The sequence below is a fragment of the Oncorhynchus kisutch genome, linkage group LG28 (assembly GCF_002021735.2).
Source record: "Oncorhynchus kisutch isolate 150728-3 linkage group LG28, Okis_V2, whole genome shotgun sequence".
Taxonomy (NCBI): domain Eukaryota; kingdom Metazoa; phylum Chordata; class Actinopteri; order Salmoniformes; family Salmonidae; genus Oncorhynchus; species Oncorhynchus kisutch.
The window spans coordinates 43,065,251-43,092,390 of NC_034201.2; the positions used below are offsets into that span (position 1 = coordinate 43,065,251).

At 43.5% G+C, this 27,140-nt stretch overlaps 2 protein-coding genes across 3 annotated transcripts in view; both read right to left on the reverse strand.

Annotated features, from left to right (window-relative positions):
• Nucleotides 1-8,477: 8,477 nt before the first annotated feature.
• On the reverse strand, nt 8,478-11,455 carry LOC109873066 (forkhead box protein I1-ema-like). The gene is made up of 2 exons (XM_020464583.2): nt 10,623-11,455; nt 8,478-10,438 (listed from the first exon to the last, which is right to left on the reverse strand). The coding sequence occupies exons 1-2, from the start codon at nt 11,215-11,217 to the stop codon at nt 9,891-9,893; spliced, it is 1,143 nt and encodes a 380-aa protein (XP_020320172.1). The 5' UTR covers nt 11,218-11,455; the 3' UTR covers nt 8,478-9,890.
• Nucleotides 11,456-13,460: 2,005 nt separating this feature from the next.
• lcp2a (lymphocyte cytosolic protein 2a) overlaps nt 13,461-27,140 on the reverse strand; it is a 16,575-nt gene continuing 2,895 nt past the window's right edge. The window contains exons 8-22 of one of the 2 annotated variants that reach the window (XM_020464572.2): nt 26,125-26,222; nt 25,952-26,018; nt 21,835-21,936; nt 21,354-21,379; nt 21,060-21,079; nt 20,099-20,218; nt 17,969-17,993; nt 17,815-17,827; nt 17,602-17,692; nt 17,393-17,454; nt 17,159-17,268; nt 16,618-16,692; nt 14,666-14,815; nt 14,186-14,318; nt 13,461-14,112 (exon numbers count right to left, since the gene is read on the reverse strand). In XM_020464572.2, the coding sequence (XP_020320161.1) occupies nt 14,093-14,112; nt 14,186-14,318; nt 14,666-14,815; nt 16,618-16,692; nt 17,159-17,268; nt 17,393-17,454; nt 17,602-17,692; nt 17,815-17,827; nt 17,969-17,993; nt 20,099-20,218; nt 21,060-21,079; nt 21,354-21,379; nt 21,835-21,936; nt 25,952-26,018; nt 26,125-26,222 (1,112 nt within the window). In that variant the 3' untranslated portion in view covers nt 13,461-14,092. Of the gene's footprint in view, nt 14,319-14,665; nt 14,816-16,617; nt 16,693-17,158; nt 17,269-17,392; nt 17,455-17,601; nt 17,693-17,814; nt 17,828-17,968; nt 17,994-20,098; nt 20,219-21,059; nt 21,080-21,353; nt 21,380-21,834; nt 21,937-25,951; nt 26,019-26,124; nt 26,223-27,140 lie in introns of both variants that reach the window. The other variant, XM_020464570.2, reaches the window with a different exon arrangement.

Genomic DNA, 27,140 nt, shown 5'->3' on the forward strand with positions numbered 1-27,140 from the left:
GAACTTGTGGATAAGCAGAGAGATGTTAACAGCAGGTCGAGGGGGCAGGGTTTTAAGAAGCTGTTTTCCCCGTTTGGCCTCAGACCAGCCTGGTCTCATAGACTAGACCGGCCAGCCCAGCTTCAGACAGGCCCATGCTGTGAGCTAGACACACACACCTGTGAACTAGAGAAGAACCTCAGGTATATTCTACATGTCACACAGAACAGATTAAAGCCCTCATTTGTACCCATCTGGCAGCTGTTTATCTATTTGACTTGTTAGAGACATTCATTTACATAATTCATTTGACATAAAAAAATGGGTGTGAAATCCTGGAAAATTGGCCTGGTTAAAATTGGCCTGGTTAAAATTGTCTTCACATGTATTGTATTTACCTTAATTAAATTGGCCCGGCTAAGATTTTGATAGGGGGTCTGAGTTGGTTAGAGTAGACAGTATGTGGCATGAGATGAGAGCGGCAGGTAGCCTAGCTGGGCCATTAACCGAGAAGTTGTTGGTTTATCGAATGCTCTGAAGTGACATGGTTTAAAATCTATTGATGTGTGCTTGAGCATGGCGCTCAATCAATCCCTAATTGCTCCTGTAAATTGCTCTGGATAACAATGTTTGTTAAATGGCAAAAAAAAATGTAAAGGGGGGAAAAATGTTTAACTACTGTCATGCAGAAAGCTAAAGGCGAAATCTCTAGATTTCCTCATAAGCAACACTGACAGATACAGTTAAAGAGGCACAAGACCATAAACACAGGGCACACCTACGCTGTCGTTGGTCACCTATCAATCACCTCGACATCTGAAGGGGATGGGCCGTCTCATCATGTCAAGATAGTGGATCCCAGTATTGTGTCAATAAACACATGAGGATGGGGGCCCTGGAGCATGTGGGCGGGGTGGTGGAAGGAATGGGGCTATAGTTCCACATGTGTTGACTGGGTAATGACCTGCTGTGTTCGTCCACTGACAGAGGGACTGGACACTTGCCTCTCTGAGGGTTCACTAGGCTAATGAGGCAAGTTGGAGTAATTACTGAATATCACATGACTCCTCCTTACCTTTGGCTATCAAATTGAAATCTATGACTGGACTTTAACTGGACTCACTCTTATATCTTACATTTGAGATACTGCAGAAGTGTGGATTTTGCTTAACACAAGTTAGAGCAAGGACACATATTGATGTTTGACACAATTTGGTGTCAAAATCAACCAGTCACAATCACACTCCTTCTCAGAATCAACCAGTCACAATCACACTCCTTCTCAGAATCAACCAGTCACAATCACACTCCTTCTCAAAACTAACCAGTCACAATCACACTCCTTCTCAAAATCAACCAGTCACAATCACACTCTTTCTCAGAATCAACCAGTCACAATCACACTCTTTCTCAGAATCAACCAGTCACAATCACACTCCTTCTCAAAATCAACCAGTCACAATCACACTCGTTCTCAAAATCAACCAGTCACAATCACACTCCTTCTAAAAATCAACCAGTCACAATCACACTCTTTCTCAGAATCAACCAGTCACAATCACACTCTTTCTCAGAATCAACCAGTCACAATCACACTCCTTCTCAAAATCAACCAGTCACAATCACACTCTTTCTCAGAATCAACCAGTCACAATCACACTCCTTCTCAAAATCAACCAGTCACAATCACACTCATTCTCAGAATCAACCAGTCACAATCACACTCTTTCTCAGAATCAACCAGTCACAATCACACTCTTTCTCAGAATCAACCAGTCACAATCACACTCTTTCTCAGAATCAACCAGTCACAATCACACTGCTTCTTCCCTAATAGAGGAAAGGATACAACCAAAGTAAAGGACAGAGGTGAATATCACACAACCGAGACGACTAAGACAGGTGATCATGCCTCCATGTTAGGGGATCAGTCTTTACCCCTCCCTCTCCCTCCATGTTGGAGGATAAGTCTTTACCCCTCCCTCTCCCTCCATGTTAGGGGATCAGTCTTTACCCCTCCCTCTCCCTCCATGTTAGGGGATCAGTCTTTACCCCTCCCTCTCCCTCCATGTTAGGGGAACAGTCTTTACCTCTCCCTCTCCCTCCATGTTAGGGGATCAGTCTTTACCCCTCCCTCTCCCTCCATGTTGGAGGATCAGTCTTTACCCCTCCCTCTCCCTCCATGTTAGGGGATCAGTCTTTACCCCTCCCTCTCCCTCCATGTTAGAGGATCAATCTTTACCCCTCCCTCTCCCTCCATGTTAGGGGATCAGTCTTTACCCCTCCCTCTCCCTCCATGTTAGGGGAACAGTCTTTATCCCTCCCTCTCCCTCCATGTTAGGGGAACAGTCTTTACCCCTCCCTCCATGTTAGAGGATCAGTCTTTACCCCTCCCTCTCCCTCCATGTTAGGGGAACAGTCTTTATCCCTCCCTCTCCCTCCATGTTGGAGGATCAGTCTTTACCCCTCCCTCCATGTTAGGGGATCAGTCTTTACCCCTCCCTCCATGTTAGGGGATCAGTCTTTACCCCTCCCTCCATGTTAGGGGATCAGTCTTTACCCCTCCCTCTCCCTCCATGTTAGGGGAACAGTCTTTACCTCTCCCTCCATGTTAGGGGATCAGTCTTTACCCCTCCCTCCATGTTAGAGGATCAGTCTTTACCCCTCCCTCCATGTTATAGGATCAGTCTTTACCCCTCCCTCTCCCTCCATGTTAGGGGAACAGTCTTTATCCCTCCCTCTCCCTCCATGTTAGAGGAACAGTCTTTATCCCTCCCTCTCCCTCCATGTTAGGGGAACAGTCTTTACCCCTCCCTCCATGTTATAGGATCAGTCTTTACCCCTCCCTCTCCCTCCATGTTAGGGGAACAGTCTTTACCCCTCCCTCTCCCTACATGTTAGGGGAACAGTCTTTATCCCTCCCTCTCCCTCCATGTTAGGGGATCAGTCTTTACCCCTCCCTCTCCCTCCATGTTAGGGGAACAGTCTTTACCCCTCCCTCCATGTTAGAGGATCAGTCTTTACCCCTCCCTCTTTCTCCATGTTAGGGGATCAGTCTTTACCCCTCCCTCTCTCTCCATGTTAGGGGATCCGTCTCTACCCCTCCCTCTCCCTCCATGTTAGAGGATCAGTCTTTACCCCTCCCTCCATGTTAGGGGATCAGTCTTTACCCCTCCCTCTTTCTCCATGTTAGGGATCAGTCTTTACCCCTCCCTCTCCCTCCATGTTAGGGGATCAGTCTTTACCCCTCCCTCTTTCTCCATGTTAGGGGATCAGTCTTTACCCCTCCCTCTCCCTCCATGTTAGAGGATCAGTCTTTACCCCTCCCTCTCCCTCCATGTTAGGGGAACAGTCTTTACCCCTCCCTCTCCCTCCATGTTGGAGGATCAGTCTTTACCCCTCCCTCTCCCTCCATGTTAGGGGATCAGTCTTTACCCCTCCCTCTCCCTCCATGTTAGGGGAACAGTCTTTACCCCTCCCTCTCCCTCCATGTTAGTTATCAGTCTTTACCCCTCCCTCTCCCTCCATGTTAGGGGATCAGTCTTTACCCCTCCCTCTCCCTCCATGTTAGGGGAACAGTCTTTACCTCTCCCTCCATGTTAGGGGATCAGTCTTTACCCCTCCCTCCATGTTAGGGGATCAGTCTTTACCCCTCCCTCTCCCTCCATGTTAGGGGAACAGTCTTTACCCCTCCCTCCATGTTAGAGGATCAGTCTTTACCCCTCCCTCTCCCTCCATGTTAGGGGAACAGTCTTTACCCCTCCCTCCATGTTATAGGATCAGTCTTTATCCCTCCCTCTCCCTCCATGTTAGGGGAACAGTCTTTACCCCTCCCTCCATGTTATAGGATCAGTCTTTACCCCTCCCTCTCCCTCCATGTTAGAGGATCAGTCTTTACCCCTCCCTCTCCCTCCATGTTAGGGGATCAGTCTTTACCCCTCCCTCTCCCTCCATGTTAGGGGATCTGTCTTTACCCCTCCCTCTCCCTCCATGTTAGGGGAACAGTCTTTACCCCTCCCTCCATGTTATAGGATCAGTCTTTATCCCTCCCTCTCCCTCCATGTTAGGGGAACAGTCTTTACCCCTCCCTCCATGTTATAGGATCAGTCTTTACCCCTCCCTCTCCCTCCATGTTAGAGGATCAGTCTTTACCCCTCCCTCTCCCTCCATGTTAGAGGATCAGTCTTTACCCCTCCCTCTCCCTCCATGTTAGGGGAACAGTCTTTACCCCTCCCTCCATGTTATAGGATCAGTCTTTATCCCTCCCTCTCCCTCCATGTTAGGGGAACAGTCTTTACCCCTCCCTCCATGTTATAGGATCAGTCTTTACCCCTCCCTCTCCCTCCATGTTAGAGGATCAGTCTTTACCCCTCCCTCTCCCTCCATGTTAGGGGATCAGTCTTTACCCCTCCCTCTCCCTCCATGTTAGGGGATCTGTCTTTACCCCTCCCTCTCCCTCCATGTTAGGGGAACAGTCTTTACCTCTCCCTCCATGTTAGAGGATCAGTCTTTACCCCTCCCTCTCCCTCCATGTTAGGGGATCAGTCTTTACCCCTCCCTCTCCCTCCATGTTAGGGGAACAGTCTTTACCTCTCCCTCCATGTTAGGGGATCCGTCTTTACCCCTCCCTCTCTCTCCATGTTAGGGGATCAGTCTTTACCCCTCCCTCCATGTTAGGGGATCCGTCTTTACCCCTCCCTCTCTCTCCATGTTAGGGGATCCGTCTTTACCCCTCCCTCTCCCTCCATGTTAGGGGATCAGTCTTTACCCCTCCCTCTCCCTCCATGTTAGGGGATCAGTCTTTACCCCTCCCTCTCCCTCCATGTTAGGGGATCAGTCTTTACCCCTCCCTCCATGTTAGGGGAACAGTCTTTACCCCTCCCTCTCCCTCCATGTTAGGGGATCAGTCTTTACCCCTCCCTCTCCCTCCATGTTAGGGGAACAGTCTTTACCTCTCCCTCCATGTTAGGGGATCAGTCTTTATCCCTCCCTCTCCCTCCATGTTAGGGGAACAGTCTTTATCCCTCCCTCTCCCTCCATGTTAGGGGAACAGTCTTTACCCCTCCCTCTCCCTCCATGTTAGGGGAACAGTCTTTACCCCTCCCTCTCCCTCCATGTTAGAGGATCAGTCTTTACCCCTCCCTCTCCCTCCATGTTAGGGGATCAGTCTTTACCCCTCCCTCTCCCTCCATGTTAGGGGGATCAGTCTTTACCCCTCCCTCCATGTTAGGGGATCAGTCTTTACCCCTCCCTCCATGTTAGGGGATCAGTCTTTACCCCTCCCTCTCCCTCCATGTTAGGGGATCAGTCTTTACCCCTCCCTCCATGTTAGGGGATCAGTCTTTACCCCTCCCTCTCTCTCCATGTTAGGGGATCAGTCTTTACCCCTCCCTCTCCCTCCATGTTACGGGATCAGTCTTTACTCCTCCCTCTCCCTCCATGTTAGGGGATCAGTCTTTACCCCTCCCTCCATGTTAGGGGATCAGTCTTTACCCTTTCCTCTCCCTCCAGACTTGTAGTAACAGGAGAGGATGAGGGCTAAGACAAGATGAGAGAGGGATTGGAAGGCGCTGAGGCCTGTAGAGTGGAGAGGTTCATTATCCCACCGTCCCTCTCTCCAAGTGGTGATCTGTGAGAGTGATCATTAAACACTTCCCCCTTCTCCTCATTCGCCCCATGAATCCCTTCATTTTCTCACTCCATTTGTACTCTCGGGCCTTTCCACAGATTCTTCATCGCCAAAGATAGACATGGGAATGGATCCTCAAACCGGTTCTCTAGTCCCCATTTGCTGCCTGCAACTCCGAGGGAGACATGGGGTGCTCTGGTTCCCACGGCTGTAAGCGTTGGGCTACAGATGTTGACCGTAGCATCTCACAGACCTCCTCAATTGAATCTGCTGAGGTGACATGTTTTTCAGCTCGTGTGAATATTGGAGGTGTGAGATTTTAAATGATACTGTCAGCAGTTTTCTTTGTGCTGAGATGAAAGCAAATTGTTAAAGCAAATAGATATATACCAAACATGTAATGCGCTGAAAATATTAAAATACTGTCAACTGTCAAGCTTGTTGTGAGAAGAGTCTACTTTCACATTCCCAGGTTGTACAGTTGTGCATGCTCCACGAAACAGCATAGAGAAGCTAAAAAAAGCTTCAAACCAATGGCGTGTTCGAGAGATGTTGAAGACTACATTTAAGTATGTGAACAGAACTCAATTTTAGTTATGAAGTGGGTGGGACAGAAATAGGACTGGTGTGGAGTGTACATTTAGGGAGAAACTCAAGAAGGAGAGGCCATCCAAAGTTGAGGCCATCCAAAGTTGAGGCCATCCAAAGTTGAGGCCATCCAAAGTTGAGGCCATCCAAAGTTGAGGCCATCCAAAGTTGAGGCCATCCAAAGTTGAGGCCATCCAAAGTTGAGGCCATCCAAAGTTGAGGCCATCCAAAGTTGAGGCCATCCAAAGTTGAGGCCATCCAAAGTTGAGGCCATCCAAAGTTGAGGCCATCCAAAGTTGAGGCCATCCAAAGTTGAGGCCATCCAAAGTTGAGGCCATCCAAAGTTGAGGCCATCCAAAGTTGAGGCCATCCAAAGTTGAGGCCATCCAAAGTTGAGGCCATCCAAAGTTGAGGCCATCCAAAGTTGAGGCCATCCAAAGTTGAGGCCATCCAAAGTTGAGGCCATCCAAAGTTGAGGCCATCCAAAGTTGTAATGCCACACCACCTCCAAACGGAGGGCAGAAAAGTTGTTTAAAGGGCCAATACAGCAATCAATCTTTATCACATCATTTCAGTTTAATAATCAAATACCTTACTATAATAATTTTCCATTTACAAAAAAAAAATGCTTTTTAGCATTTTAGCAAAACTATTTCTCAAGGAAGAATGTTGCTAGGACTGTCTGGGAGTGGTCTGAGTGGGGAGGGGAAAACTGGAAACTAGCTGCTATTGGCAGAGAGGTTTGGAACTCTCTTTTGTGTTTGGTCTATTAACCAATTTACCGCCTAGTGATGTCACCAGGCAAGCTGAAACTCCCGGCAATGCAAACAGGCTGATTAGGTCCTGTGTAGATTGTATTTTCATCCAGCAACTATCAGGAAATAATACTGATAGAAAAAATCCACACTTTTACAGTGTCAGTTATACTTTTACAGTGTCAGTTATACTTTTACAGTGTCAGTTATACTTTTACAGTGTCAGTTATACTTTTACAGTGTCAGTTGTACTTTTACAGTGTCAGTTATACTTTTACAGTGTCAGTTGTACTTTTACAGTGTCAGTTGTACTTTTACAGTGTCAGTTATACTTTTACAGTGTCAGTTATATTTTTACAGTGTCAGTTATACTTTTACAGTGTCAGTTGTACTTTTACAGTGTCAGTTGTACTTTTACAGTGTCAGTTATACTTTTACAGTGTCGGTTATACTTTTACAGTGTCAGTTGTACTTTTACAGTGTCAGTTATACTTTTACAGTGTCAGTTGTACTTTTACAGTGTCCGTTGTACTTTTACAGTGTCAGTTATACTTTTACAGTGTCAGTTGTACTTTTACAGTGTCCGTTGTACTTTTACAGTGTCAGTTATACTTTTACAGTGTCAGTTGTACTTTTACAGTGTCAGTTGTACTTTTACAGTGTCAGTTATACTTTTACAGTGTCAGTTGTACTTTTACAGTGTCAGTTATACTTTTACAGTGTCAGTTATACTTTTACAGTGTCAGTTATATTTTTACAGTGTCAGTTGTACTTTTACAGTGTCAGTTGTACTTTTACAGTGTCAGTTATACTTTTACAGTGTCAGTTATACTTTTACAGTGTCAGTTGTACTTTTACAGTGTCAGTTGTACTTTTACAGTGTCAGTTGTACTTTTACAGTGTCAGTTGTACAATATGATACAAAACACAGGAAATGCAGTTTTGACTACACTGGGCCTTTAAAGAATGTATTTGCCAATATGGGAAAAATAACGCAATTACAAATAGCCGTCTGTTCATATAGTGTAAAAGGAAATACATATGTCAAATAGGTTATTTGGTCTCCAAAAGCATGGCGGACTGATGTTGAGAGGCATGGGCTTGTACCCTGAACACAAGACGGGAGACAGGTGTGAGGAGAGGGCGCTGTGGCAGTAAGTGGGAGCAAAGGGGAACCTTGAGGAACAACTTCTGTTGCATTTATCTTTTAGTTCACTGGCTGTCAAACCTGTCTTTTTCCCCCCTGTTCAGAGTGCTGTTTAACGGTTTCTTTATCTCCCTCATTTCACAACCCGTCTCTGTGATGTGGGTCATTGACTGTAATTGGAGCTTGACTTGTCTTCTCAACCAAAAGCACTGGCAATCACAAATCTTGATCAAACTGTGTTTAAGCACCATGCTAAATAGGAATTTCTAAATTAATCACAACCCAAATAACGTTTTGGGGTTTAAAGTGTGACCATATCCTGTATTTCTCTCTTTTATTCAGTTTTAAATAAATACTCCCAGAAAAATAGCAGTGAGAATGTTTTGTTTATGCAGTTTTTTATTTGACCAATATGAAAAAGCATGAGGACATGACATTTCTGTACAGCTCATACACAACCCACACGTTTTTACTCAAGTCAAGAATCCCTCAATAATCATTTGACAGATATTTCAGTTGATATTATGAAGACAATACGTGGAACCGCAAACAATATACATATGTACAATCAATTAAGAGAGAGAAAAAAAACATTGTAAATCACCCACTGTTTAGTATGAGTTCAGTGCACTTTCATTCTCTGCTGGGGAAGACATTCCAGTGAGTTTGTCGAAGACAAGCTGCCCTACGGTCTACACTACACAGTACGGGTTGTTCCACAAAATGAGTGCCTTTTTTTTGATACTTTAAGTAGAAATTGTGCGCAAATATTTAAAAGCCTGTTATATTAAATGAAAACCACAGCATTTTGACATGTCCCTCTGTGACTTAACCACAGCATTTTGACATGTCCCTCTGTGACTTAACCACAGCATTTTGACATGTCCCTCTCTGACTTCTAGGAAGATTTTAACCCACTTAACCCCAACATTTCTCCAGGTTTTCACCATCATTGTAAAGCCCTGGTTATTATGTTACTTTGGCAAAGTAATTTCTAAGGATTATTATTTATTTAATGTTATTAGTGATTTATTTTAAGGTCAATCCTGTTATGTGAACTCAAATTAAATTTTAGATATGGTGAAGCTATTCCTTTTCAAATATTTTTTTCAAAAGACACATTGAACATTTAATAGTCAAATCATAGCGTAAAAGCAGGTTGAGCTGGCTCTACAATTTGTTTTGTGGTGGAAAACTAAGCGGGTCGAGCATAATACGTCAACCCTGTTACCCATAGACAGACAGGCTAGAAATATTTTTTTATCAATAGATACAAATTTGCTTTCAATAGCCCCTCCCTGTTGCACACAACACACTTCCATTCCCGCTGTCACAAGGGGATTTATGGCTCATTTAAGATGGTCAACCCTGTTGGCACTTATTTATTTTTTATTTAAACCTTTATACATTTATTTAAACTAGGCAAGTCAGTTAAGAACAAATTCTTATTTTCAATGACAGCCTAGGAACAGTGGGTTAACTGCCTTGTTCAGGGGCAGAATTACAGATTTGTACCTTGTCAGCTCAGGGATTTGAACTTGCAACCTTTCAGTTACTAGTCCAACACTCTAACCACTAGGCTACCCTGCCTCCCCACTTAACAGGCACTTACTATAGTATTTTTGTTAGTTAACTTCTTGAGATGGGAAAGGGTGTTTTTTATTAAGTTGAACTAGTGCTCTTTATGACAGAATGTTAAAAGTAGGTGCATTTTTTGTTTTTAAATCGGCAAATTAAAGTACTCGAAGGCACCTAATTGGTGGAACGACCCAGTAGATGTATCAGTTGTGCTTTACACCTCTGTGCCTTCCCGAGGGTAAAGCATTGAGGCAGAGTCCAGGGCTGGGTATAGTTGGCTGCTGAGCTGGGTGAGGACAGAGTCACTGTAGCCCGCAGGGTAGAGGGGAGGAGAGGAGGAAATGGTAGGCTGCTGTGGATGGGACATACAGACCTCCCACTGAGGCATCGGAGCATTGGGGGAGTAGGAGCCGTATCTCTGGGCCGGAGAGACCCGTTGGGACAGCTCTGTAGCCAGGCTGGGTCTGTGGAGGGTATCTGACACTACTGTGTTTGATACCGTCCCCACTTCAGCCATCTGAGACAGGAAGCTGTTCAGGCAGAGGGAGGGGGCTGAGGAGATGGGGGAGGGGCCGCGCTCGGAGGAGCTGGAAACGTCATTCATGTTGTTGTGGTGTTTGGGGCTGGACTCTAACGACTCAGAACCTGAGGAGCCCCCCTCACCAGGCAGGGAGTCCGACTTCCTCTTCCTCTTGCGACGGAAATTGCCGTTGTCAAACATCTTCTCACAGTTGGGATCCAGGGTCCAGTAGTTACCCTTGCCTATAAGGAGACACATAAGTCATTTTTGTTAAGGAATTGCTCTCACATAGTTAGGCAAGAGTTAATATTTGTCTTTTTTTTAAGGTTATACTGTACATGTATACACTTCCCAAACATTTAGTAGGCATGGAACACCTTGAAATTAAAAGACCAATTTTAAAAACCAAGTTCCAAACGTTCTTACCTGGATCATCCTCATCTCGGGGCACCTTCTTGAAGCAGTCGTTGAGGGAGAGGTTGTGGCGGATAGAGTTCTGCCACCCGGCCTTGCTTTTGTTGTAGAAGGGGAAGTTGTCTGCAACATATTGGTAGATCTGGCTCAGGGTGAGCCGTCTGTCTTGGCCCCCGTGGATCGCCATGGCAATAAGGGCAGAGTAGGAGTAGGGTGGCCTGGCTAGCTTCATCAGCTCCTCCTGAGAGGGCATGGAGAACCAGCTCAGGTCCCCTACACCACCCCTCGGCACGCCAGCACCCAGATAGGGCCTCTGCATGTTGTAGAGTTGGGGCACATAGGGCCCACAGACTGGCCCTGTGGGCCCACCTAGGTAGGGAACACTGTTGAGCTCTGGGCCGTTGAACCACAAGTAAGGGTTGGAAGGAGGGCTGGTGTAGTCTCCCAGGTCGTAGGAAGTAGGGGTGGCCTGTTGCGGGCTAGGCAGGGTTGGAGTGCTGTAGAAGTTGTTGCTGTACAGGCTGAACTCTGGAGGCTCCTGTTCGAGGCTAGGGTACTGGGTTCCACAAGGAGGTGGGGAGAGGCCCTGTGGCACAAACGACATCATGCTCACCCACAGACTGATCCTTGGATTGGCAGCTGGTCTCTTCAGTCTAATAAATGGCTCTGGTAAAAAATAAATAAATCTGGATCTCGCTTTTCTTCAGTTTCTTCAGTATTATTTGTTCCTCTGTTTCCAGCTGAGAGGTATTTTCCTTTCACTCTGTATTTAGTGTCCAGTGCAGGTGCATCACAACCTGACACCTGTCTCACCTGATCAATTTATAGTACTACAGCAACACCCATGTCTGCTCTCATTGGGTGTTTCTGTGACCATGTCATTTGAGTGAGTTTAGGCGTGGAGAATTCCCTTTGAATAGGAGGTGAAATTCCACCAGTTCTCCACCAGAAGTTAGTCTAAGCTCTATGAAATGTTTAGCTATTTTAATTTGACATCCAACCATTTACTTAAGAACATTTTAAAGTTGGTTATTTTACAGCAGAACGGGATAATGAGTGCTACATTTACAAATGTTACAGTAATTTAATGTATAACACTTTCAAGACTCAAATATAATATATAAATATAGCGTAATATGAAAGGATAATTGAATGTCAGTTGAATTTGAAGTTTGTACATGTATTTGTTTTTTCTCTAACATAGTTGTATGGGCAATATGCGACCCTGTTGATATGCGACCCTGTTGATATGCGACCCTGTTTTATTAAAACGATAGGCTCAAATAGGCACTCACTTCATATGTGATTTCATGAGCTCAACATTCCAAGGGGAAACTGCATTTAGGCTTCTTCCTATACATCATTTTATTGCTTCTGAATTATATATTTGTCCTATCCCAAAACTTTTTTTCCCCCCTTGTCCATTTCTTAGATGTCACAAACATTTTAGACATCATGCTTGTTGAAATTTAGATCGTTTTTTATTCAGAGACAGGTGTTATAAATACTACAACGAATTGGGTTGGGAGCCATTAACACCTTCATCGTCAAAACAGATGTGATTGTTAAAACTATTTGTATTATGTATTATTCTCCATCCCGCCAGGGATGATTTTAATATAATTTATTTACCCCGCCAAATAATGCTTTTAAGAATGCCCTATTCTCCATATTACATTACTTTAAAACATACAATTGTGTTATTTCTCTGCGCATGGACATTTAAAGCTCACAACATTGACATATCATTAGCAGTTCTGAAATGTCTCTGTTTTGTTTTTCTCGTATAGGAAGCTATACTCGTAGTTTCATTGATAAATGGCGGTGGCCAGGACGCCAGTAATGAATATGTTTCCATTGTAGCGTGCTCTGCAATGCCCATAATAGGATACACAAGAGCGGAGCGCGCTCGAAGATATTTGGTAGTCTGCACACATTGTGCGCGGATTGGTTACCATGGCTTCTTTTTCATGCGGAATAATTCGTTTTTACTGGGGAAGGTAGTATATGTACCGCAATGGAATTTTTCGGGGTGGGTGGAAACATAAATATGAGATGAGTGATTCAGGAACGTTATGATTACATGCCTCAGTTCAGTGATCCATGCAGGCTTAGAAGAGTTGATGTGCTTTTTTACTTTTTTTTACTGCAAACATTTCTGCACAGTCATGTGTCCTGTAATCCAAGCCTGAATATGGGCAGAGACATGATGGCAGTTTGATTGTTTCTGCTTTTCATCATTTGTGAACTTGGAAGTTCCTTCCAAAGATATATCCTACTTTGTCAGCTTAGAGATGGTGTCTCTCTCAAATTGCCTGCAAGGACTGGGCTAAGTGTTCCATGATTCATTTCAAAGAAACAAATCTTGGAGGTTACCAAGGATGGCAGTTAATGTGATTATAGTAATCCTCTTCAGTGGTGCTGACACAGACATAACGGCACATCTGTCCCTCCTGGGAGTTTATATTGTCTGCCTGCTGTTGTATTTTACAAGATCTTCACACTCCAAATGACAAGGCTTGTGTAAATTACAACAGACAAATAAGAGAGATTAGGGACATAAATCTTTTATACGGTCTGATCTCAATACCGATACCGACGGTGAGGCATTGTATTTTACAACAGGTTAGTAGTGCAGATCCGACACGCTTTCGTATTCACTTGCCTAATATTACAGCGCCAGATCAGCAGTAAGGAGCCTTTGGTAATTGTCCATGCTTCAGAGAAGTTAGAGAAACAATGGACGTCGATGATATGAAGTTGAATGAAAAAAGATAGGGAGAATTTGGAACAGAGGTCAGGGAAGTTTTTCCTAGTGTGACCAATGATTTGTAGAATTTCTGCCACAAGTTTCCAATTTTTAAAAAAATGCAAGCGTTTATTTGAAACATTGATAATAGCTATGTTATAGAACATACAGTGTGAGAGATTAAAGAATATAGTTTTAATTTAACCATTAAACAATGCAGGAAATTGAAACAAAATCCATATTATAAAAGCTCAGCAGTTGTGACTGACTGTTGACCCCACTATTTCCTTACTTGGATAATGTATGCTGCTTCTGATTTAATGCAGAGCTAGCTGCTATTCTAGACCTTTCCATTGCATGTAACAGGGAAATAACAGAGAGCAAACACAGGCATTTACGTAACTACTCACATGGACATGTTCAGCTTCTGTGCTTTCAATACTGAAATAAAAAAAATACACATTGAGACAAAAACTATGACTATTATTGTGTATATGGACTTTTCTTTCTGAGGTCCATACAGTGAACAGTTGACAGAGATGTACCGTACCTACCATCTCAATCCAAGAGTCACTTGTCTTCATATGAAATGACCTTACATGTAAAAGACTATGAACTGCAATTCCAAGGTTGCATAAGTCATTCCACCCATAATGTGAGTGGCAGTCCTTTAAAACCACTGTGAATCTTGACTATTGCTCCATGTTATTGTTATCACTACCCCAGCTGTCTGTTAAAAGGATGGGTAGAGACTTGCTAGTGCTCCACCTGCTGGGTAGATCAGGGGACACTGGCTCTGCTGTCTGTTAAAAGGATGGGTAGGGACTTGCTAGTGCTCCACCTGCTGGGTAGATCAGGGGACACTGGCTCTGCTGTCCTGATCCACGGTTCTTAGCATCAATCAGCAGAAGAGGTGACTGTCTGTAATGAGCGATGATGTGTGCCACCATCGGATAGGTCTGGAACATAAAACATGAACCAATACATTAACAGGGCATCATTGAGCTGTGTCATAACATAAGTTGAAACATAAAATGTAAGATGGCTTGCTGTACATCTAATTGAATCTCGTAGTTGATGTTTTGGCAAAAAAATGGCTATATAACAAACTTTCAGATGACAGATTCACGGATCCAGTTCACAAAGCTCACTGCTTCATCCTCAGAGTGATTGATAATATGATATAAAATTACACATATTACTCTGACTGGTCATAATTAGGGATATGAGTTCATTCCTGACCATGTGACCTGGTCAGGAACAATTCTTGGCCATAGTCCGAATGAATGAGGCAGATATAATGTACCTCTGAGACCTTCAGACCAGTCCCCAGCAGAAACTCATTCTGTTCACAGCGGATCTGGATGTTGTAAACTTTGTCCTGATAGAGTACCATGAGTGTATAGGGCTGAATGGACGACCGTTTCGAACTGTCTCGTACCAGAAATGCACCGTCCTAAACAGATAAGGAAACAGAAAAACATTGTACATTATTAGTGGTGTTTGTGTTGTATTCTACCACCAAAGAGCACTGGTGAACTATCCACATAAAACATATTTTATACTGTATATTGTCATTTTGGACAGTGCATTCGGAAAGTATTCAGACCCCTTGACTTTTTCCACATTTTGTTACATTACAGCCTTATTCTAAAATTGATTAAATAGTTTTCCCCCCTCATCAATCTACACACAATACCCCATAATGACAAAGCAAAAACAGTTTTATTTTTTAATTTTTTTTACAAATACCAAAATACAAACTGAAATATCACCATTACAGAAGTATTCAGACCCTTTACTCAGGACTGAGTTGAAGCACCTTTGGCAGCGATTACAGCTTAGAGTCTTCTTGGGTATGACACTACAAGCTTGGCACAACTGTATTTGTGGAGTTTCTCCCATTCTTCTCTGCAGATCCTTTCAAGCTCTGTCAGGTTGGATGGGGAGCGTCGCTGCACAGCTATTTTCAGGTCTCTCCAGAGATGTTCGATCAGGTTCAAGTCTGGGCTCTGGCTGAGCCCCTCAAGGACATTCAGAGACTTGTCCTGAAGCCACTCCTGTGTTATCATGGCTGTGTGCTTAGGGTCGTTGTCCACAGAGGAACTCTGGAGCTTTGTTAGAGTGACCATCGGGTTCTTGGTCACCTCTCTGACCAAGGCCCTTCTCCCCAGAGAGTCGCTGCACAGCTATTTCTCCAGAGATGATCAATCGGGTTCAATGATATTCAGAGATTTGTCCCGAAGCCATTCCTGTCTTGTCTTGGCTGTGTGTGTAACCGATGTGAAATGTCTAGCTAGTTAGCGGTGGTGCGCGCTAATAGCGTTTCAATTGGCGACGTCACTTGCTCTGAGACCGTGAAGTAGTTGTTCCCCTTTGCTCTGCAAGGGCCGCGGCTTTTGTGGTGCGATGGGTAACGATGCTTCAAGGGCGGCTGCAGAGGGTTCGGGGCGAGGAGTGGGATGGAAGCTATACTGTTACATGTGCTTGGGGTGGCTGTCCTGTTGGAAGGTGAACCTTTGCCCCAGTCTGACGTCCTGAGCACTCTGTAGCAGGTTTTCATCAAGTATCTCTCTGTACTTCATCAAGTATTGCTCCGTTCATCTTTCCCTCAATCCTGACTAGTCTTCCAGTCCCTGCAGCTGAAAAACATTTTTGGTACCCTGCCCCAGATCTGTGCCTCAACCCAATCCTGTCTCTGAGCTCTACGGACAATTCCTTTGACCCCATGGCTTGGTTTTTGCTCTGATATGCACTGTCAACTGTGGGACCTTATATAGACAGGTGTGTGTGCCTTTCCAAATCATGTCCAATCAATTGAATTGACCACAGGTGGACTCATCAGGTGGAAACATCTCAAGGATGATCAATGGAAACAGGATGCACCTGAGCTCAATTTCGTGTCTCACAGCAGAGGGTCTGAATACTGATGTAAATAAAGTCTTTCTGGTTAAAATGTTTTAAACATTTCTAACAATTTCTAAAAACCCTGTTTTCGCTTTGTCATTATGGTGTATTGCGTGTCGATTGATGAGGACAAATTTGTATTTAATCCATTTTAGAATAAGGCTGTAACATAAAATGTGGAAAAAGTCAACGGGTCTGAATGCTTTCCAAATGCACTGTATGTGATATTGCATTGTCCCTTCAAAAACCAGTGTCACGATTAATCTGTGAGAACAGAGTGTGAATGTCAGTTTGCCTGTTATTACAGTTAACCAGGTGTGTGAGTGATATTGACAGCAGAAGATGTCTCACCATGTTGACCTGTCTGAGACAGCCCTCCGCTTGACCCCGTGTCACCTGACCAACGTACCACTGAGGGTTCAGGTCCTACATATTCACACAGGAACACAATCACACATCAATCAGATGGGATTTGTGACTTTGTGACCTGTTACTAATTTCTGTGATAGGCTTCAGACCAAAAAAGAACACATTAACAAATATCCTTGAGTTTGCAACATGTTTCCACATTGTTCAATAGAAGTGAGTTGTTAAATGCTTCAAATGACCATTACTTGCACATACTGTACTATATGAGGACCTAGGTAAATATTTGATCTATTCAATAAGAGCTGACTAGTTTTAGAGACAAAGGGCTCTGCTCAACACAGCTGTTGAGATTAGTGGTTGGCAGCCTGAACGTACAATGCTCCCTTAGAATAACAATGCAATGGCGTCACCTACTGAGCTATGCAAGGCATTGCATCACTAGACCACATCCAAGTATGTACGGTCATATTTGAGAATCTGTCTGTCTGTCTGTCTGTCTGTGTGTGTGTGTTGTGGGGATCACCTGTTCATCCTCTAGGTCTGCCGGTGGGGGGATAGAAGCTTGCATAGGTGGCGGAGGGGGCATAATGTGTCTGTCTGGCACAATCCTAGGACTGCTCCTGGGTGAGATGGCTTAGAAAGAAAAAAATAAATTAGAATCATACCAGTTATCAAAAGGAGAAGTTGTGAGTCATATATATACACACTGTACAGTATATTTTAAGGATGGGTACTGAAGTGAAAACAAAGCACTCACATGCCTGCAGTGCCTGCAGTTTTGAAGGTAGAGATGCAGTTGAAGCGATATTAGGAGGAAAGCTGGAGAGAGATGGAACAACAGTTTGCAGATTACCATTAAAATGTGCGTATCTTTTAAATTCCATCATCTCCAGCAAAGTGCTGTCCTCCATGTAAGCCTAAAGGCCATTTGAATTCCTAACTTTGACAAGACAAAACTGATCTTACCCGTCTGAATGTAAGGATAGTCCGGGGAGCACTGCTCTAGGGTGCCCTGGTCTAGGAAATGTGTTGGAGTTGTATGGTTTGGACATGGGCACTAAAAGAGAGATACACTCACTATGACTGCATAGTCCTTCAATGTAAAACAGGATGAAGATTAAATAGCTACAATGTAAAGTTCCCTTAACAAGTCGAAAAAGGTTTCAGAAAATGTCTTACCATCATCTTGTACCTGTTGATGACATAATATTAAACATTTTATGAGGAGGAACTATAGACTTTTCTCAGTTACGAAAAAGACACAGTTTGAAAATCCGTATCAGCCACCCCATCATGGTGATGTCACCACGTGTACACCAAAATATACCTTTACCTCATTTCTTGCATCAGGCACATATCTGCAACACAAATGGAAATGACAGTTGAATAAGTTGCTATATCCACTTTCATATCGTGTTGAACTCAATAAGCGAACACGAAGATTTAGTCAAATCCTGTATGTGCAACAACCAGCAAATCAAACAAAACGCAGGCGGAAGACTGGAAGGCTAATCATAAAATGATACACATCTTGAGATGCAGAGTTCCTTCATTCTATAACAAGTAAAGGTCATACGAAGCTGTGCTCTGTGGCAGTGATTCACCCCAGCTCAATTAGCTCCTGCTGACTAAACAACCGCAATTCCAATCCGTCACCCCATGTATTTCTGATGGAGTGTACTTCCTTATAAACCGGGTGGTTCGAGCCATGAATGCTGATGACAAAATTACATTGGTAATCAGTTTATAATAGCATTAAGGCACCTCAGGGTTTGTGGCATAGGGCCAATATACACTGCTCAAAAAAATAAAGGGAACACTTAAACAACACAATGTAACTCCAAGTCAATCACACTTCTGTGAAATCAAACTGTCCACTTAGGAAGCAACACTGATTGACAATAAATTGCACATGCTGTTGTGCAAATGGAATAGACAACAGGTGGAAATTCTAGGCAATTTGCAAGACACCCCCAATAAAGGAGTGGTTCTGCAGGTGGTCACCACAGACCACTTCTCAGTTCCTATGCTTCCTGGCTGATGTTTGGTCACTTTTGAATGCTGGCGGTGCTTTCACTCTAGTGGTAGCATGAGACGGAGTCTACAACCCATACAAGTGGCTCAGGTAGTGCAGCTCATCCAGGATGGCACATCAATGCGAGCTGTGGCTCGGTTTGCTGTGTCTGTCAGCGTAGTGTCCAGAGCATAGAGGCGCTACCAGGAGACAGGCCAGTACACCAGGAGACATGGAGGAGGCCGTAGGAGGGCAACAACTCAGCAGCAGGACCGCTACCTCCGCCTTTGTGCAAGGAGGAGCAGGAGGAGCACTGCCAGAGCCCTGCAAAATGACCTCCAGCAGGCCTGTGTCTGCTCAAACGGTCAGAAACAGACTCCATGAGGGTGGTATGAGGGCCCGATGTCCACAGGTGGGGGTTGTGCTTACAGCCCAACACCGTGCAGGACGTTTGGCATTTGCCAGAGAACAACAAGATTGGCAAATTCGTCACTGGCGCCCTGTGCTCTTCACAGATGAAAGCAGGTTCACACTGAGCACATGTGACAGAGTCTGGAGACGCCATGGAGAACGTTCTGCTGCCTGCAACATCTTCCAGCATGACCGGTTTGGCGGTGGGTCAGTCATGGTGTGGGGTGGCATTTCTTTGGGGGGCCGCACAGCCCTCCATGTGCTCGCCAGAGGTAGCCTGACTGCCATCAGGTACCGAGATGAGATCCTCAGACCCCTTGTGAGACCATATGCTGGTGCGGTTGGCCCTGGGTTCCTCCTAATGCAAGACAATGCTAGACCTCATGTGGCTGGAGTGTGTCAGCAGTTCCTGCAAGAGGAAGGCATTGATGTTATGGACTGGCCCGCCCGTTCCCCAGACCTGAATCCAATTGAACACATCTGGGACATCATGTCTCGCTCCATCCACCAACGCCACATTGCACGACAGACTGTTCAGGATTTGGCAGATGCTTTAGTCCAGGTCTGGGAGGAGATCCCTCAGGAGACCATCCGCCACCTCATCAGGAGCATGCCCAGGCGTTGTAGGGAGGTCATACAGGCACGTGGAGGCCACACACACTACTGAGCCTCATTTTGACTTGTTTTAAGGACATTACATCAAAGTTGGATCAGCCTGTAGTGTGGTTTTGAGTGTGACTCCAAATCCAGACCTAAATGGGTTGATACATTTGATTTCCATTGATCATTTTTGTGTGATTTTGTTGTCAGCACATTCAACTATGTAAAGAAAAAAGTATTTAATAAGAATATTTCATTCATTCAGATCTAGGATGTGTTATTTTAGTGTTCCCTTTATTTTTTTTGAGCAGTGTACCATGGCTTAACTAACCACTGAATCACATTGTGTTTATTTAAGGATCAGTTGATGTGTAGTCTATATGTGATGTGTGTCTGGAGCGGTGCCGTATGGAGGATGGAGGGAGGTGCACTGCAGACCTGTTGTTGTTCAGCGGGGCTCTGCCGACCGACGAGCTGCTCCTGCTGACACTACTTGACACAGGGAGGGGAGGTTTGGGCATTCTGGGAGGGTCTGGACCCCTCTCTTCTGCCTGAGGCCTGGATATAGGAGCAATGTGAAGTCAGAGGTTCCAAAACTGGACAGTGTAGTTACCAATTCAGGAAGTTATAGCTTGGTTAATTTCTTGTAGAAAAGGCACCGTTTTTAGAAACTGAATGTATGTACAACAAATGTGCTGTACAGAGCCTTCAGGAAGTATTCACACCCCTTGACTTTCCCACATGTTGTTGTCTTACAGTCTGAATTTAAAATGGATTACATTTAGATTAGTTGCGTCACTGGCCTACACACAATACCCCATTATGTCAAAGAAGAATGATGTTTTTCCAAAATGTTACAAATTAATAAAAAATGAAAAGCTGAAATGTCTTGAGTCAATAAGTATTCAACCCCTTTCTTATTACAAGCTTAAATACGTTCAGGAGTAAGAATGTGCATAATAAGTTGCATGGACTCACGCTTTGTGCAATAATAGTGTTTAACATGATTTTTAAATAACTACCTAATCTCTGTAAACCACACAAAGAAATGGTCTGTAAGGTACCGCAGTCGAGCAGATCATTTCAAACACAGATTCAATCACAAAGACCAGTGAGATTCTCCCATGCCTCGCAAAAGCGTTATGTTTTGGGGCAAATCCACAACAACACATCACCAAGTACCACTCTTCATATTTTCAAGCAAGGTAGTGACAATTAAATCCATTTTAATCCCACTTTGTAACACAACACATTTCTGAAAAAGATCAACGGGGTGTGAATATACTTATGTGCAGTCATCATTCAAACAGAAAACGAGGTGTCAATGACATTGTGAAATAGAATAGCGAGAAGTCACATGACTGGAAAGCAATATAGAACCAAAATAAGTATTCTATACCTCCATGAATGTGGAGCAGGCTGCATGTGAGAGACAAAACAAACATGTCATACACTTCATTGTGAAATCTTCATATTTCAAACTATTAACAACGAGTCTGGGATGGCCTTTAAACACTCATATGTAGACATTCTTATAGCTATTAGCTATACAGTTATATAGGCCAACTATAACTTTAGCAAGCACATGCAAAGATCTATAGGCATATGTTTGTTCACTTGACATTGAGATGAGAAGAACGTTGTTTGGACACAATATAGGACTGATCAAAACATAAGCAAAGTTAATTCTCACCATGTTAGTTGTGTTTAACTTCGTTGCTGTGTGGAATAACAGATCAGGTCAGTACGAGGGCATAAAAAAACATGACATTACTGCTTTATGGTGATGATAAATCCAATAAATGTGATTAAGTATGTAAATTGAACATAAATAGAAAGTATCCTCTCTATACTAACATTGACACATACTTATGGAAGAGGAACTGTTACATGACATGTATCTGTGGGCAGGCAGGTGTAGGAACAGACACCTGCAGTAGTAAACATTTTCTTGCTAAATTTAGATTGGTGTGAGACACGGGAGGTTGGTGGCACCTTAATTGAGGAGAACGGGCTTGTGGTAATGGCTGGAGCGGAATCAGTGGAATGGAATCAAATACATCAAACACATGGTTTCCATGGTTTCCAGGTGTTTGATACCATTCCATTTGCTCCATTCCGGACATTATTATGAGCCGTCCTCCCCTCAGCAGCCTCCTGTGGTGTGAGAGTACCTGGTATTGGAGATTCAGCAAGTCTTGTGCGATCCAGTTTGGTGGGCTTTCTTCTGCGGTCAACTGGTGGAGCGGGGGCAGCATTTGAGGAAGTAGCAGGCACTTTAAAAGACAATATGAAAAGACAGGGTACAAATCAATACAAGGGAATAAACAGTGTTCAAATGCTATATTTAAGCAATAAGGCACGAGGAGATGTGGTATATGGCCAATATACCACGGCTAAGCGATGTTCTTTTAAATTGTATTTATTTATTTCGAAACATACAATATACTTGCAGTGAAGCCGCTCAACAACTACATCATACCAGTCATCCAACAGACTCCCATTCAGAGAGACACACAGAAGCATCCAGGGTCAATGCCCTGCTCAAAGGCACGTTGACCGATCTACCACCAGGCCAAAAAACGTGAACCCGAACCCTCCAAGATCCACCCACTGTTCCCCAATAGCTGTCCCTCAACCATTCGAGACCCCTCCTACCCCCCCCCCCCAAGAAGAAGAAAAAATAAATAAAATACAATTAATTCCATTCCCCACCCCCAGGATGCACCCCAATGCACCAACAACCAAGAGAACTAAAGAGAAAAAAGGAAAAGACAGAAGAAAACAGAAAACAACAATGCAAAAAAAATATACAACAAAATAATAAATTTGAAACAAAGGACATCAAGGACAACTGAAATCATAACAGCAATACCAACTGTATATGTTTGTGTGCATGTCTGGCACTACTACATGTATGTGTGTATTCTTGTATGTGTTTATTTGAATGAGTGTGTGTATATGCATGTGTACAAACACCTGCACGGCATCAGCACCAGGCTGACCGGCATTAGCTGTAAAAACACTGCCCCTCAGTGTCATTCAAATGTAGGTTTAATTTAGACTTTTTATTTTATTTTTATTTTTGACTTTTATCTTTGACCATCATTCTATCTTCCACACAGCAACTCCACCCCCACTTGTCTCCAATTCCTCAACTTCCCTCAGCCCATCCCATCTATCTCTGCTGGCCAACCACTTCGGGTTTCTACGCAACACATATCTTTCAACTATGCTGTGATGTTTAACGTACAATTTCAATCTATCTAGTCGAATAGAATCCACACATTGCGAGTTGAAGATAAATACTTTTACTAAGAGTATTGACTGGCCCGGTCTCTCCAAATCTCTTAACAGTATTATTTCTAGGGTCAATTTTAGATCAATGTTATGCATTTTCAGCCATTCCTGAACATGAGACCAGAAACAGGCTACCTGAGGACAATACCAAAATAAATGGTCTATTGATTCTGTATCCTCACAACAAAATCTGCAGAGCTTCGATGATTTTATGCCCCAAATATTCAACATTTTGTTGGTGGCAAGAATTCTATATAATAATTTTAGCTGAAAAGCACGAAGTCTTGAATCTTGCGTTGTTTTTATATATCAACTCATACACCCTGTACCATGGAATCAGTACATCAAAAATCTCTTCCCAACTATTTCGCAATCTGTATGGCAGAGCTGTCAACATCCTGGTCCTCAAATGAAACTGGTATACTTTCCTATTTATGCTATTTTTATTCCTCCGCCAGTTTTGATCCTTTATATTGGGCAGACAGACCAGTTCCCTACCTCCTCCCGCTGCCACCTGCCTCCTCCAGTTGTGATCCTTTATATTGGGCAGACAGACCAGTTCCCTACCTCCTCCCGCTGCCACCTGCCTCCTCCAGTTGTGATCCTTTATATTGGGCAGACAGACCAGTTCCCTACCTCCTCCTGCTGCCCCCTGCCTCCTCCAGTTGTGATCCTTTATATTGGGCAGACAGACCAGTTCCCTACCTCCTCCCGCTGCCACCTGCCTCCTCCAGTTTTGATCCTTTATATTGGGCAGACAGACCAGTTCCCTACCTCCTCCCGCTGCCACCTGCCTCCTCCAGTTTTGATCCTTTATATTGGGCAGACAGACCAGTTCCCTACCTCCTCCCGCTGCCACCTGCCTCCTCCAGTTGTGATCCTTTATATTGGGCAGACAGACCAGTTCCCTACCTCCTCCCGCTGCCACCTGCCTCCTCCAGTATTGATCCTTTATATTGGGCAGACAGACCAGTTCCCTACCTCCCCCAGCTGCCACCTGCCTCCTCCAGTTTTGATCCTTTATATTGGGCAGACAGACCAGTTCCCTACCTCTTCCCACTGCCTCCTCCAGTTTTGATCCTTTATATTGGGCAGACAGACCAGTTCCCTACCTCCCCCAGCTGCCACCTGCCTCCTCCAGTTTTGGGGTAATGCTGTAATCAATTGATTGTACTCATGGATTGAGCAGACCTTCCCGTACAATTCTGATAACTCCATGAAGGACATAACTCTACCATTCCCATTTACAATATCATTTAAGAACAAAATACCCTTTTCAAACATCTTTCCCATAAATACAGGTATTTTATCAACCAGCACATTTGAGTTCAGCCATAATATTTGTTGGAATATTTGTTCTATCTTTTCAGGGGGATGAAATTGAAATTGTAGCCAGCTCTGCAATGCTTGTTTGAAAAAGAGAGATACTTTGAAAAAAAGTATCCATTTCAATTAATCGAAAATGAGACACGGCAATCTGCACAAAGGCAAAAAGGCCATTTTTAAACAATGGATGAGCTTTTCTTATTAATCTACTTGAGAACCATTTAGGGGTCAAATAAAACTTTTGAATGAGTGAGGCTAGAGAGAGAGAGAGAGGTTCAGTGGTTTTATATTTAATAATCTCAACCCACCCAATTCATATTCATTATATAGATAGGTACTATATATAGATTATTATATAGATAGGTACTATATATCGATTATTATATAGATAGGTACTATATATAGATCATTATATAGATAGGTACTATATATAGATTATTATATAGATAGGTACTATATATAGATTATTATATAGATAGGTACTATATATAGATTATTATATAGATAGGTACTATATATAGATCATTATATAGATAGGTACTATATATAGATCATTATATAGATAGGTACTATATATAGATCATTATATAGATAGGTACTATATATAGATTATTATATAGATAGTTTTATTTTGTCTGGTTTAACGTCCCAGATAAAGCAAAATATTTTTTTCTCGTATGATTTGAAAACTAATCATCGGGAGTAGGCAGCGTCATAAGTAAGTGAATAAACTGAGATATGACTAAGGAGTTAATCAGGGCAATTTTTCCATAAATAGACAGGAATTTACCTCTCCATGGTTACAGGATCTTGTCTATTTTTACAAGTGTTCTATTAAAATTCATTGTGGAGAGCTTATTTATATCTTCTGTGATATGACTACCAAGTATGTCTACTTCACCATCAGCCCATTTTATAGGTAAACTGCAGGATAATTTAAAAAAAATATTTTTTAAAGATCCAATACGTAATATTGTACACTTATCATAATTAGGTTTTAGTCCAGAGTACAGAAAGAATATCTAGATCTTTAATGAGACATTGCAGGGATCTTCAATGAGACATTGCAGGGATCTTCAATGAGACATTGCAGGGATCTAGCTTGTGGTCCTAATGTAAAACTTGATTCATCGGCATACATGGACACCTTTGTTTTTAAGCCTTGTATTTCTAATCCTCTAATGTTGTTATTTGATAGGATTTAATAGCTAGCATTTCGATGGACATAACAAATAGATATGGTGACAGCGGACACCCTTGTTTAACTCCTCTTGACAATTCAAAACTCTCTGAGAAGTAGCCGTTATTTACTATTTTACACCTGCGGTTACTATACATTATTTTTTACCCAAGACAGTTACCAAAATTGAAAAAATCCAGGCATTTATAAATAAAATCCAGTCTTACTTTATCAAATGCCTAAGAGATGTTCTTTATGCACGACACAATGCAGAGTGCCTGGATACAGTCTTTGGCCGTGTTATACCACAAACCCCCAAGGTGTCTTATTGCTATTATAAACTGGTTACCAACGTAATTAGAGCAGTAAAACCATATTTTAGTCATACCCGTGATATGCTGGCTGTCAGCCAATCAGCATTCAAGCCTCGAACCACACAGTTTATAATTATAGTTAGATAGTAACATTCCAGATTGCACACTTACACTTGCCAGTTATTCTGCCAGGGTGCTGGGGAGATTGCTCTCTTCTGGGTGGGGGAGGCTGCAGTAGCTGCAGAGACAAGGAATGAAATGTAATGTTGAATGACTGTGTGGAAGGAGGGAGGGAGAGAGTGGAGGAGTGAAAAGGGGGGTATAGTCAGAGGGAAGATACTCACACTAGGGTGACTGGCAGAGGGGATAGGAGGACCAGCCCCAGGGCGTTGAGTTGTTGGAGGAGGATGGCTTCTAGCTGTATTGCGGTGCGGTGTACTATCTAAACACAGAGACAGATACAGACAGAAACACATACATACATACATACATACATACATACATACAGACAGACAGACAGACAGACAGACAGACAGACAGACAGACAGACAGACAGACAGACAGACAAGACAGACAGACAGACAGACAGACAGACAGACAGACAGACAGACAGACAGACAGACAGACAGACAGACAGACAGACAGACAGACAGACAGACAGACAGACAGACAGACAGACAGACAGACAGACAGACAGACAGACAGACAGACAGACAGACAGACAGACAGACAGACAGACAGACAGACAGACAGACAGACAGACAGACAGACAGACAGACAGACAGACAGACAGACAGACAGACAGACAGACAGACAGACAGACAGACAGACAGACAGACAGACAGACAGACAGACAGACAGACAGACAGACAGACAGGACAGACAGACAGACAGACAGACAGACAGACAGACAGACAGACAGACAGACAGACAGACAGACAGACAGACAGACAGACAGACAGACAGACAGACAGACAGACAGACAGACAGACAGACAGACAGACAGACAGACAGACAGACAGACAGACAGACAGACAGACAGACAGACAGACAGACAGACAGACAGACAGACAGACAGACAGACAGACAGACAGACAGACAGACAGACAGACAGACAGACAGACAGACAGACAGACAGACAGACAGACAGACAGACAGACAGACAGACAGACAGACAGACAGACAGACAGACAGACAGACAGACAGACAGACAGACAGACAGACAGACAGACAGACAGACAGACAGACAGACAGACAGACAGACAGACAGACAGACAGACAGACAGACAGACAGACAGACAGACAGACAGACAGACAGACAGACAGACAGACAGACAGACAGACAGACAGACAGACAGAC